We start from the raw sequence: 12,746 nt of genomic DNA, 5'->3' as shown, positions 1-12,746 counted from the left end.
ATTTTAGTATTCAACAATAACTCAGATTTATAATATTTATATATTTATCTAAGAATTAGAATATGTAAAACTGATATTTATGTACAGAAATTTGCATAACATTTGAAATTTCTTAACGTCAGATGCAAAATCAATTTCTTTCAATATAAAAACTGTCTCCGAGTTCCCTCAGGACGTTGCTTCATTTCAGATGAGAAAGTGTGAGAGAGGAACCATCTGTGAAGATCCCTCTGACGGTGACACTGCTCACATTTCTGAGACGGGATGGAAACACGACTTGAGAAGGTCTCACTTGAAGAACCAGGATCCAAACCTGGGGATCTGGGATCCACTGCTCAATCTGTGGAAACACATTCCCAGAAAAATTGATCTCAGTCCTGAAGGAATTGAGTGTGAACAATGAGCTGTATTTCTGTGTGTCTGCTGTGACATGGAAGGATAGACAATGGTGTCCATGTTCACACTGGAACAGGAGCAGTCGTTATTCTGCAGTGAGGCTCCGGGAATATCCTGTACTGGGGCCCAGGAAACCCACAAGGTCAGGAATGGACAGACAGGAGGCAATCACTTCAGGTTGGGAAGGGGAGGGGAATTAGTCTGACAGGGTTTACCAGTGTCTGGGAGGGTGGGACAGGGTCAGGAGGGGAGGGGAATTAGTCTGACAGGGTTTAACTGTGACTGAGAGGGTGGGACAGGGTCAGGGGGGGTGGGAGGGGAAATGGTTTGACAGGGTTTAACAGTGACTGTGAGGGTGGGACAGGGTCAGGAGGGGAGGGGAATTAGTCTGATAGGGTTTAACAGTGTATGGGAGGGTGGGACAGGGTCAGGAGGGATGTGAAAATGTTCCAAATAAATCGAGAGAATCTAAATCTAATAAATTTCAGTCAGAGAAAAGTTGACATGTCACTTACCGAATCATGAAGAAGCTGCACCAGAGATATCAGAAGCTGAGAAAATAAAAACAGAATGTGACAGAATATCAAATATAAAATGAGACAGTGTGAGATATTCTCCATCACTCACTGGACCCAGGATTTAATCACCCTCAGCACTAACTAACCAGACTCTCCGATCACCCCCCAGTGGGAATTAAGGGTGAGTGAGTGGAGGGAGGGGCAGTGGGGGAAGAGAATGGAGGGTGACAATTCGAAGGAGAGACACTGGGGACATGGAGTAGAGAAACAGGACGATAAGAGAGTGTTGGCTGAGAAACAGCATTGTGAGGAGACGGACCCATCACCCTGAGCAACACCTGGCAAATATAACTCTACACTCTCATAGGGGCAGCACGGATGGCTCAGTGGTTAGCACTGTTGCCTCACAGCACCAGGGACCCGGGTACAATTCCCACCTCGGGTTACTGTGCGGAGTTTGCACACTCTCCCTGTGTCTGTGTGGGTTTCCTCTGGGTGCTCCAGTTTCTGCCCACAATCCAAAGGTGTGCAGGTCAGGTGAATTGGCCATGCTACATTGCCCATAGTGTTAGGTGTGTTCGTCAGGGGTAAATATAGGGTTGCGGAATGGGTCTGGTTGGGTTACCCTTTGGAGGGTCTGTGTGGACTTGTTGGCCTGAAGGGCCTGTTTCCACACTGTAGGGAACCTACTCTACACCTCCCATTACCTTATCCATCATTCCCAACACTCTGTCCCCTCAGCCACTTACTGGGAGCTGTTGTGTAGGTCCCATTTGGTGAATCTGCAGAAACAAAATAAATGTCCATTAGGATGGGGAATAATCCATTCTCAGAGAGTGAGAACACAACAAGTGTGAGGGAATGGAGATTGATGTGGGGGTGTTGGTATTGGACTCGTGTGAACACAGTCAGAAATCACACACGGTCCCAAGTTACAGTCCAACAGGTTTGTTTGAAATCACAAGCTTTCTGAGCGTAGCCCCTTCCTCAGGTGAAGTGAGAGAGAAGCACACAGACACCGAATTTATCAGCAGGGAGATCAATGGGCAGAGAGATCAAAAGATCATCCAAATGGGGTAAGTGGAGTCTCTGCAGGTGATCACAAATGTCAGATGGTGGGAGGAAAGTGTCAACAGCTGGATAACAAGAGAAGGGATGATCCAGAATCCCATTAAATGGGGCAGAGAGATCATTCCAAAACATTAAAAATACGGTGGTACTGGAGACAAACCAAATGCCTGGAATAACATGATCGGTATCAGAGTCACACGCCGAGGGTCAAACCAAAGTAATAAGTCATCCAAAACTGCACAAACTCATTAAGGGAGAGAGATCTTCAAATTTATCAAGGTGATGGTGCCCAAACAAGGCAGGAAGGAAGGTTTTACAGGGATTGTGTCAGAAATCCTCATTCCCACACTCCCGTCCATCCTTACACTTTATGGAGATGCAGAAAATCCCTTCCATTCCATTAATATTCAGTCAGTGAGGATCTGATTGGGTGCAGTGGGTCTAATGATAAATATTAGACCTGGTCTGGGCTGATCACATAAAGGAAGATCAGACAGGGAACGAGCCGTGTTTATACGTGTGTATCTGTGTGTGGGAATTCAATCAGTTCCATTCCCCACAGTGCCCTGTACTCCCAGCACTCACCCAGTCCCCTCAGTTCCACATTCCCCTCTCTCTGATTCTTACCTCTCCGTGACCATTTCCAGATGATTATTCCGACTATCCCGACAATAACAGCCAATAGAATGACCATTGATGCAATGAGACTTCCAAGTTGGGAATGCAGCCAATTGCTTTTCTGAAACACATTGGAAATATATCAGGATTCTCTCTGTTCCTGGATTTATTTCTAGCTCTGTGTTGATTGGGAACAATTATAACTGCTCCGAGCTGTTGGGAATTGTTGGGATTGGTTGAAATGCTGGTTTGACCCTCTCCCGATTTCACTCTCCAGTGAAGTCACCAAGGATCCCATTGATAGGGGTATAAACATCGTGTTGTACCTGTCCTGGGGGTTACCTCCCCAGACAGTTCAGTTCCCATTCTCCCCAATATCTCTGTGTCCTGTCCTTACGAGTGCTGGTGGGGTAGATCGGCCTTGGGTGAGGTGAAGGAGTGAGTGAATGGTTGGAGGGGTGTAGTTAGGTACCCAGAAGGCACTTCCTCAGTGGTTGGGCAAGGGGCAGTTTGGGAACTCACTGGTGAGTGTTGGGGATGTTGAGTACCAATGGAATGGGGTTTGGGTGCCACAGTGGGCTGGTGAGGGGGCCTTGTTAGGGATCCAGTTGTGGAGTTCTGTGTTGTGTCCCAGTTGTCTGTCCAGGGTGATGCACTGCGAGTCTGACAGACATCTGGAGGCGGTGAGCTGGTGTTGGTGCTGGGGAGAGGTCAAGTAATGGTTGCAGAGTATCAGGTCATAGGTTTGAGGGGATGGAGTCAAAGAGTTAAAGAGTCACACAACAAGTGTGCGTGTTCTGTCCAACTTTCCCACGCTGACCAGATATCCTCGTCAGTGTGTGAATGGAGGGATCAGCAGTACGTTTGGAGATGGTCGGTTTTCTAGTTCTCTGGTGTTAGGGACCACACCAGGCCCCCTCAAAATATCTGAAGAAGGGAGTCGAGATCTGAACCGTTTCTTCTTTTAAAACTGGATGGGAAGTGCAGTGTTCCAGATGCAATGCAAGTGTTCAAACAACTCAATGTTAAGCAAAACACAATTTATTTAAACGCTGTAATTAAAATACAAACAAAAGAAAAAGGAATTTTGAATAACTTAACGATTGAAAAATGTAACTGAACATAGTACCTATTACTAATTAACTGTTGCAATATTGTAACATCCTATAAACACCTTGGCAAAAAGGTAAATTCAGACACAGATTCTTACATGCAGTTCTCCAATCCTGGAGAAACAATATCAAGAAGAAAATGCAGACAGTAGTAGCCAGGTGACATTCACTGAACCTGCCAACTCTTTTGAGACCCCAAAGGCTTCTGACGTAACTGATAAAAACCAAACTGAGAAATCTGGATCTGTGAGAGCTGGCCACGCCCATTCAGATTGATTCTATTGTTCCAGTTTAAAAAAAAACTTCAAGACCTCACAACTTGTTTACCTCAGTCATGATCAGCAGCGAGTTTGGTGCCTCTGCCTTACAACCTCTCTTCAAAACAAAAACTAGGACACCAACAACCTTTTAAAGTGACAGCATCATCACACTAGGAGTTAAAGAAGCTTCCAATCCCTAACCTCAGAACCTGAGATCTTTCCAGAGGGTTCCGGGTACGGTTTGAAACTTCCCAGACAAATCCCATTCAGTGAGTCAGGAATTCTGAGGGGTCCAGACCCTCCTCTCTCAAGGTGTGTCCAGTCTCTGACTGTCTGGCTGCTGGACAATCTGGGCCCATGTCTGGTGCTGAAGCCTGGAATACAAGCAAATCTTCTTGTAATTCTGGTGAGATTATTCCGGAGTGAAATCGATGAGTACTTCACCAATAACAGGGCTGTGGGAATCTGGAATCCCCAAAAGGTGCTGGAAGTTTGGGATTCGGAGACCCTTTCAAACTTAGAATTGAAATCTTTAACGCAACTGAGACCAACATGACATATCAACGCAGAGAACAAGATGGGTAGTTGCAAACAAGGAAGTGAAAAAGTGTCCTCTAAATAGTTTCATCTGTCACATGTATATATATATACACACACACACACAGACACAGACACAGGCACACAGACACAGGCACAGACACACACACACACTCTCCAGTCCCTTACCCCACTGATAGAGCTTGCTCTCTGCCAGGCTGCTGTGTTCAATGTGACAGGAGTATTGCTCCTCATCCCCAGCATTGATCTCAATCTCTTTCTGGATCTGATGGGTCCCATCGTGGTTCGGTCGAACCCCCGAGGATTGGGTCTCAGACATGACCTCTCCATTCCTTAGCCAGGTCACCTCGATGTCTGCAGGATCAAACCCAGTGACCAGGCAGGAGAGAGTGAGCGGCTTTTCCTGACGACTGGGCTCCCTCCTGGAGATGAACACTTCAGGCTGAACTGTGATGGGAAAGGGTGAAACCACAAACAATAGACAGACACTGAATGGAATGGGAGAACGGTTTCATAGATCAGTGAGGTTAGATCCGAACATGGAACAAAACTGAAATACATACCTTTCCTTGTGAAATATTCCTTTCCAACTTCCAGATATCTGTTTAAATGTTCAACAGATGTTTTTTGCAGATATGATTCCCAATAGTAGTTCCAGGATTGATCCGAATTCCATTTCTCTTTATTGATCACTGCAAAGTGATTTGCGGCAACCCATCTCATTCTGTCTGGCTCTAAACTAATGTGGTCCTTTCCATCAAATCCAAATCTCATCGATCTCTTCACAGAGCCATCTTCACTGACCTCAACAGAATGTATCCATTGGAGAGGGTGAATTCCTGTCAGTGACCAGACAGGGATCAATCATCAATAAATAATAGATAATCACACACTGTCTGATCAGAGGGAAAGGGGATCAAATATCAGATGGAAATAGGGGATGAGGGTCACAGTCTGATCAGAGGGGAAAGGGTTCCAATCTCAAGTTAAAGTTGCAGAATTAGTTGACAGTCCTCATTTCACTTTACATTCCAAGGTCAGTGCTGGGGGATAGACTGAGTGGAGTGACCCAGGGGTCAGTGCTGGGAGATGGACTGAGTGGACAGACCCAGGGGTCAGTGCTGGGAGATGGACTGAGTGGACAGACCCAGGGGTCAGTGCTGGGAGATGGACTGAGTGGAGTGACCTGGGGGATAATGTGGACAATTGACGGTGAGATTTTACCTGAAGTCTGGTTTGTCCTTTTCATGATCGATTTCAGATTCCCCTTTGCCAGCCCGGTGTGTGTGATCGCCTGATCTGTAGCATCATCCCAGAATTTCACACTGAGTGAATCAGCCAGGAACTGCTGCCTAGGGACACAGCGACGGGTATCACTGTCAAAGTAACCTGTTTGTATTCCGTTGACCATCGCAACAACAGTGATTTTAGGGAAATCTTGTTCTCCTGAGACAATTGTATATTTTATTGTTCGTGAGTTAGTCTCTGTAATATAAACAGTTCGAGGAGCTGGTTATCAAACTGCAGAACAAGCACTGGAAGGAAAACTGGGAGGGAGAGGAACTAGCAAACAAAACAGAATGTGGCTGGTGGGGGCGAGGAAGAGAGACTTGGGGGATTAAGAGAGCCAGACTGGGGAGGGACAGAGACAGGGAAGGGACGGAGACAGACGAGGGACGGAGACAGACGAGGGACGGAGACTAGCATTGGAAAATAAATACTGGGGATGGGGGAGAGAGAGAAACACTGCGGAGGAACTGGGAAATGAGGAAGAGAGACTGTACAGCATGGAGGAGGGACACTGAGGAGTGAGGAGAGAATGTGGAGGGTTTGGAAATGAGATAAGGAAGGTCAGAGGTGAAGAGAGAACATTGGGATGAGGACAAAAGAGACTGGGACCTGGAAGAATAGAATGGGAGGGGTTACAGATCGAGAAGGGCGAGAGGCAGGCGTAGAAGGCAAAGATATTGCAGGGGAGGGAAAGGGATTGGGAGGAGCAAAGGGACTGATGAGGGGATAAAGACTGTGAAGGAGGGGGAGAGAGAGATTACACAGGACAGAAAGAAACTGGGATGGGGAGCGGGGGGAGGGGTTGAGACCAGGGAGGGAAATGAGACTCTGGGGAAGGTTGGATAATAGATTGGGGAGGGGATGGGAAAGAGGCTGAGGTTAGGTGGAGAGAGAGAAAAAGAAAGAAGGAAAGAAGAAGGGAAGAAGAAGGGAAGAAGAAGGGAAGAAGAAGGAAAGAAGAGAGAGACACTGGGGAGGGGAAAGAGAGAGAGAGAGAGAGAGAACAGCGGGAAGGAAGAGAGAGAGATTGTTGGGAGAAAGCAAGAGACGAGGAAGTTTGCTCAATAATTCGGTTGATATTTCCTAGTTCTGCCATTGGATGTTAAAAATGTCCAATTTCGCTTCATTTATCCCTGTCATTTAAACAGGAGCTGTGTCACATCATTTCATTCGGTATTCGAACTGGGGTTTGCTTCATTAATTGGGAGGCACTGGTGTTGGACTGGGGTGGACAAAGTTAAAAATCACACAACACCAGGTTCCAGTCCAATCGGTTTATTTGGAAGCACTAATTTTCGGAGAGCTGCTACTTCATCAGGTGATTGTGGAGAATAAGATTGTAGGACACAGAATTTACAGCAAAAGTTTACAGTGTGATATAACTGAAACCATATATTGAAAAAGACCTGGATTGTTTGTTATGTCTCACACACAGACAGACACACACAGACACTCCGACACACACATAACATACACACACGCACACCCACATGCACACATACACATATAAGTTTGTGGGTGAATTTGTACTTGCAGAATTACATTGTACTTTGCTCAAAAACTGCATGAATCCATGTAAGAGTTTGTAAATCCGTTTTTAGATTTGAATCATTCTGACCATTGTGGCACAGACATTCTCACACAGGGAGTTTACACCTTCAATACTTTATCTGGGCCGACATGACACCACTTGTTAAAATGCACTTGAGGATGTAACTTCTAAAAAAAATTAAAACAGTATTATCCCCTCAAGACTGATGACTAAACTTTGTGATCTCAGACTGAGCCCCACTCTCTGAAACTGACCTGTTTCCTGACCCACAGGCTATAATCAGTGAAGATTGGGGACAATATTTCATCCTCACTAACACTTAATTCTGGAGCCGCCCAGGGGTGTGTACTCTGTCCCCTACTGTACTTGTTGTATACCCATGACTGCGTCACCAAATACCAGACTAATGCCATTTACAAGTTCGCTGATGACACCACCACAGTCGGTCAAATCTCAGATGGCGACGATACAGACTACAGATGAAAGACCTGGAAAAACGGTGCACTGAGAATAACCAAGCTCCCAATGCCGGCAAAACCAAGGAACTCATTATTGACTTTGGGTGGGATGTTACTCATGCCCCCCCTACACATTAACAGCACAGAGCTGGAACGAGTGGAGAGTGTCAAGCTCCTGGGAATGGTCATCCACAACAAGCTTTCTTGGACTCTTCACATGGATGCATTGGTTACAATGGCCCAACAATGTCTCTTCTTCCTCAGGCAGCTGAGGAAATTTGGCATGACGCTCTGCCAACGTTTATAGGTGCGCCACTGAGAGCATTATATCTGGATGTATCACTACCTGGTATGGCAACTGTACCATTCAAAATCGGAGACGGTTACAGAGAGTGGTGAAGTCGGCCCGGACAATCATAAAGGCCAATCTCCCATCGATAGAATCCATCTACCAGGCCCGCTGTCAAGGAAAGGCCGCCAGCATTCTCAAAGATCCATCCCACCCTGGCAATGTTTTTCTACAACCCCTACCATCGGGGAGAAGGTACAGAAGCCTGAACACATGCACCAGCTGGTTTTGAAACCATTTCGACCCTAAGTTGTTAGAATACTGAATGGATTCACAAACTCTTAACATTCGCCTGTACCTGCGTTTTTGCTTTTGCTGCTGTTTACCTATTATTTACTTACCTGTGCTACTTAACTCTGTGATCTGCCTGTATTGTTCACAAGACAAAGCTTTTCGCTGTGCCTCAGTACATTTGGCAATAAATTCAATACAATTTTGCGGTCAGCCCTGAGCTGTTCAGTTCCCTGACAACCAATCACCTTGCTGTTGGCGGGCAGAGGAGCTCTGTCATTACAACTGGCCATGAGGCCACAAACCAATCAGCTTCACTTTAAACCACCCCTCAGCCCCAGTTTACTGGTGTACTGATCCGTATGTTATCATTCAGGTTTCCCTCATCGAATATGAGTTCCCTGATTGTGGCTGTTAACTTCATCCTATCAGGAAGCCCCAGCTGACAGATATAAACAGGAGGGTCAGGGGTTCTGTTCACTCTAGGAGCTGGCTCCGTGCTAGCTGAGTCACTGTCATGTGCTATGTACCTGTAAATAAAGGGTGACTCCCGTTTGAGGGGAGAAAGTGGAGTCCACACTCGTGTTCTGGAATTAAACATAGGAAATCAATACATAAGAAACAAACAAATGACAGGCAAATGTAGACATTGGACCATTTCAAACTGATGCTGGAAGCCTAGTGATGGGAGATAAGGAAATAGCAGGAGAACGTAACAAGTACTTTGCGTCAGTCTTCACAGTGGAAGATATGAGTAATATCCCAACAATTAAAGGGAGTCAGGGGATTGAGTGGAGTATGGTTGCCATCACAAAAGAGAAAGTGCTAGAAAAGCTAAAAGGTCTTAAAATTGATAAATCTCTTGGCTCCGATGGGCTACATCCTAGAGTCCAGTTTTGGTCCCCACACCTCAGGAAGGACATAATGGCACTGGAGTGTGTCCAGTGGAGATTCAGATGGATAATCCCTGGAATGGTAGGTCTAACATATGAGGAACGGCTGAGGATCCTGGGATTGTATTCATTGGACTTTAGAAGATTAAGGGGAAACTTAGAAACTTAGAGGATAATACATGGCTTGGAAAGAGTGGATGCTAGGGAATTGTTTCCGTTAGGCGAGGAGACTAGGACCCGTGGACACAGCCTTAGAATTAGAGGGGGTAAATTCAGAACAGAAATGCAGAGACATTTCTTCAGCTAGACAGTGGTAGGCCTGTGGAATTCATTGCTGCAGAGTGTAGTGGAGGCCAGGATGCTAAATGTCTTCAAGTCAGAGATTGATAAATTCTTGATGTCACAAGGAATTAAGGGCTACGGGGAGAGTGCTGGTAAGTGGAGTTGAAATGCCCATCAGCCATGATTGAATGGCGGAGTGGACTCGATGGGCCGAATGGCCTTACTTCCACTCCTATGTCTTATGGTCTTATGGAAATGAGAGAGGCATGGGAACAGATTTGGCTCGGGTAGATTGGGCGGGAAGGCTCAAAGGTAAGAGAGTGGATGAGCAGTGGCAGTTGTTTAAGGGGCTAGTAAAATTCCTCACAACTAAACTATATCCCAGTGAGTAAGAAAGGTGGTAAAGCGTTGTGGTGGGGCGGGGTGGGGGGAAGGTGGGGTGGAGGGCAGGGGGTAGAAGGTCAAAAACTTCCATAGCTAAAAAAGGAAGTCAAGGACAATATAAAGTCAACAATGAAGGTCTACCATATTGCAAAGGCCAGTGGCAGGCAGGAAGCTTGGGAAACTATCAAACATAAGCAAAGGGATACTAAAAAATTAATAACAGGAGCTAAGGTAAATGAAGAAAGAAAATTGGCACAAAATATCAAAAAGGATAGCAAAGGCTTCTATAAGTATACAAAAGGGAAGAGAGCCGCTGATGTGAATGTTGGTCCCTTGGAAGGTGAAACTGGAGAGTTAATCGTGGGGACAACTGAAATGGCAGAGATGCCAAATCAATGCTTTGCCCCAGTTTTCACAGTGAAGGACCATTCTTATTGGTTCGAGTCAGAGGCAATAGAAAGGGGAGAACGTAAAACAATCAGCATTGATCAGGAAACTATTAGGATTGAGGGCAGACAAGTCTCCTGAGCCAGATGGCCGAGAGCCGAGGGCCGAGGGTATTAAAGGAAGTGACGGTGGAGATCATGGATCCATTCATTACAATATTCCAAAATTCCCTCGACATGGGAAAAGCTCCCATGGATTAGAAAAATACTAATCTTATTCAAAAATTATAGACCAGTTAGTTTAATATCTGTTGATGGAATCAATTATCAAGGAAGCAATATCAGGACAGGTGGCAAGTCAGAATGTGGTCCATCAGAGTCAGCATGGGTTTATGAAGGGCAAATCATGTTTGACTAATTTGCTGGATGGCTTTGAAGATGTGAGAAGCAAAGTGGATACTGGGGATCCTTTAGGTGTAATGTATCTGGACTCTTGGCAGGTATTTGATAAGGTGCCGCACAAAAGGATAATTCACAAAGTTGGATCATATGGGATTATGGGTAATTTATTATCTTGGGCAGATGACTGGCTAATGGACAGAAGACAGAGAGTCGGGATAAATAGGGTTTTGTTGCCAGATGGCAAAAGGTTACGAGTGGGGTGCCACAGGGTTTGGTCCTTGGGCCCCAGTTTTTGACAATATACATTCACGACTTGGATATAGGGAAGGTTGCCAAAAATAGGTGGGATGGTAAATTGCAATAAGGAAATAGGAACCTTACAACAGATAGGGTAGGGGAGTCAGCCAAAATGTGGCAGATGGAGTTTAACCCGGATACGTGTGAGGTCATGCATTGGGGTCGAGCAATGGGAAGGTGACCTTTTATCTACATGGGCAGAGACTTGTGATGCTGAGGTACAGAGGGAGGTGGGTGTCCTCATTCATGAGGTACAGAAAGCTCGCATTCAGGTCCAGCAGATAGTAAAGCAAGTGAATGGAATGTTGTCTTTCCCAGCTCAGGGAATAGAATATAAAGGGAAGGCCGTATTGTTGCAGCTATACAAGGCATTGCTGAGACCGCACCTGGAGTATTGTGCACAGCTTTGGTTCCCTTATTTGAGGAAAGATGTAATGGCATTGGAGGCAGTTCCCAAGAGGGTTGGTGAGATTGACCCCAGAGATAACGGGTTTGTCACATGAAGAGAAATTGACCAGTGTAGGCTGATACTGTCTGGAATTTCGAAAAATGAGGAGACTTCAAATTGGGTTGTCAAGATGATAAAAGTCACGGATAAAATAGATGGGGAATGGATGCTTCCCCTTGTGGGGCATCCTCGGATGGGAGGTTGTAGGATGAGAGGGAGCAAATTTCAAACAGAGTTGGGGAAAAGCGACTTCTCCCAAAGGGTTGTGAATCGGTGGGATTCATTCCCCCAAAGTACGGTGGATGCTGGGACAGTGAGTAAATTTAAGGAGGAGTGAGACAGATGTTTAATTGGTAATGGGGTGAAGGGATATGGGGAGAAGGCAGGAAAATGGGGGTGAGGAGCAGAACAGCCATGATAGAATGGCAGAGCAGACTTGATGGGCCGAATGACCTAATTCTGCTCCTCGATCTTATGAACATGTGACTTGGTGACAGGATACCAACAGCTACACAAACAGGGTTCACAAAAGGTATCGAATTCCCTACTTCCAAAACATGCAGCCATCCTTGTAAATCCCTGCTGGAAAACAGGGCTTTCCCATTTCAGTCCACAATATTAAAAATCACAATAACAATACACCGTTTTTACACATTTCAAACTGAGGGCCATCCACACCACAGCTCACATTTTATTATTGACAGAGACAAAAAAACTGCAGGTGCTGGGAATCCAAACCAGAGAGGCAGGAGGCTGGAAGAACACAGCAAGCCAGGCAGCATGAGGAGGAGGAGAACTCGTCGTTTCGGTCTAACCCTTCTTCAGGACTGGGGGTGGGTGTGGGGGGAGCTGCAGATAAAGGGGGTGGCCCCTCTTGTCCTCACCTACCATCCTGCCAGTCTCCACATCCTTAAACACTTCTGCCAACTCCAACTAGACCCCACCACAAGAACATCTCCCCCTTCCCAAAGAACATCTTCCCCTTCCCACCCCTCTCTGTTTTCCACAAGGACCATTCCCTCCAACACTCCTTGCTTTGCACCACTCTCCCCACCTAACCCCCCCTGAACTCTCAGATACCTCCCTGTGCAACCAGAAGAAATGCAAAACCTGCTCAACACACCCCTCACCTCAATCCAGGGCCACAAACCGTCCTTCCAGGTGAGACAGAGGTTCAACTGCCTCTCTTCCAACCTAGTTTACTGCATCAGGTGCTCCTCGTGTGGTCTACTCTACATCGG

At 46.0% G+C, this 12,746-nt stretch overlaps 1 protein-coding gene across 1 annotated transcript; it reads right to left on the bottom strand.

The window, feature by feature from the left end:
* Positions 1-915: 915 nt before the first annotated feature.
* Positions 916-8,837, bottom strand: LOC148140870 (class I histocompatibility antigen, F10 alpha chain-like). The gene is made up of 6 exons (XM_087979039.1): positions 8,768-8,837; positions 5,758-6,018; positions 5,097-5,372; positions 4,702-4,980; positions 1,664-1,696; positions 916-947 (listed from the first exon to the last, which is right to left on the bottom strand). The coding sequence occupies exons 1-6, from the start codon at positions 8,835-8,837 to the stop codon at positions 916-918; spliced, it is 951 nt and encodes a 316-aa protein (XP_087835165.1).
* Positions 8,838-12,746: the final 3,909 nt, after the last annotated feature.

Source organism: Chiloscyllium plagiosum, unplaced genomic scaffold (genome assembly GCF_037043375.1).
Source record: "Chiloscyllium plagiosum isolate Xiang-an unplaced genomic scaffold, Cpla_swu_hap1 HiC_scaffold_35, whole genome shotgun sequence".
Lineage (NCBI taxonomy): Eukaryota > Metazoa > Chordata > Chondrichthyes > Orectolobiformes > Hemiscylliidae > Chiloscyllium > Chiloscyllium plagiosum.
This window is presented reverse-complemented; position numbering and strand designations above follow the sequence as displayed.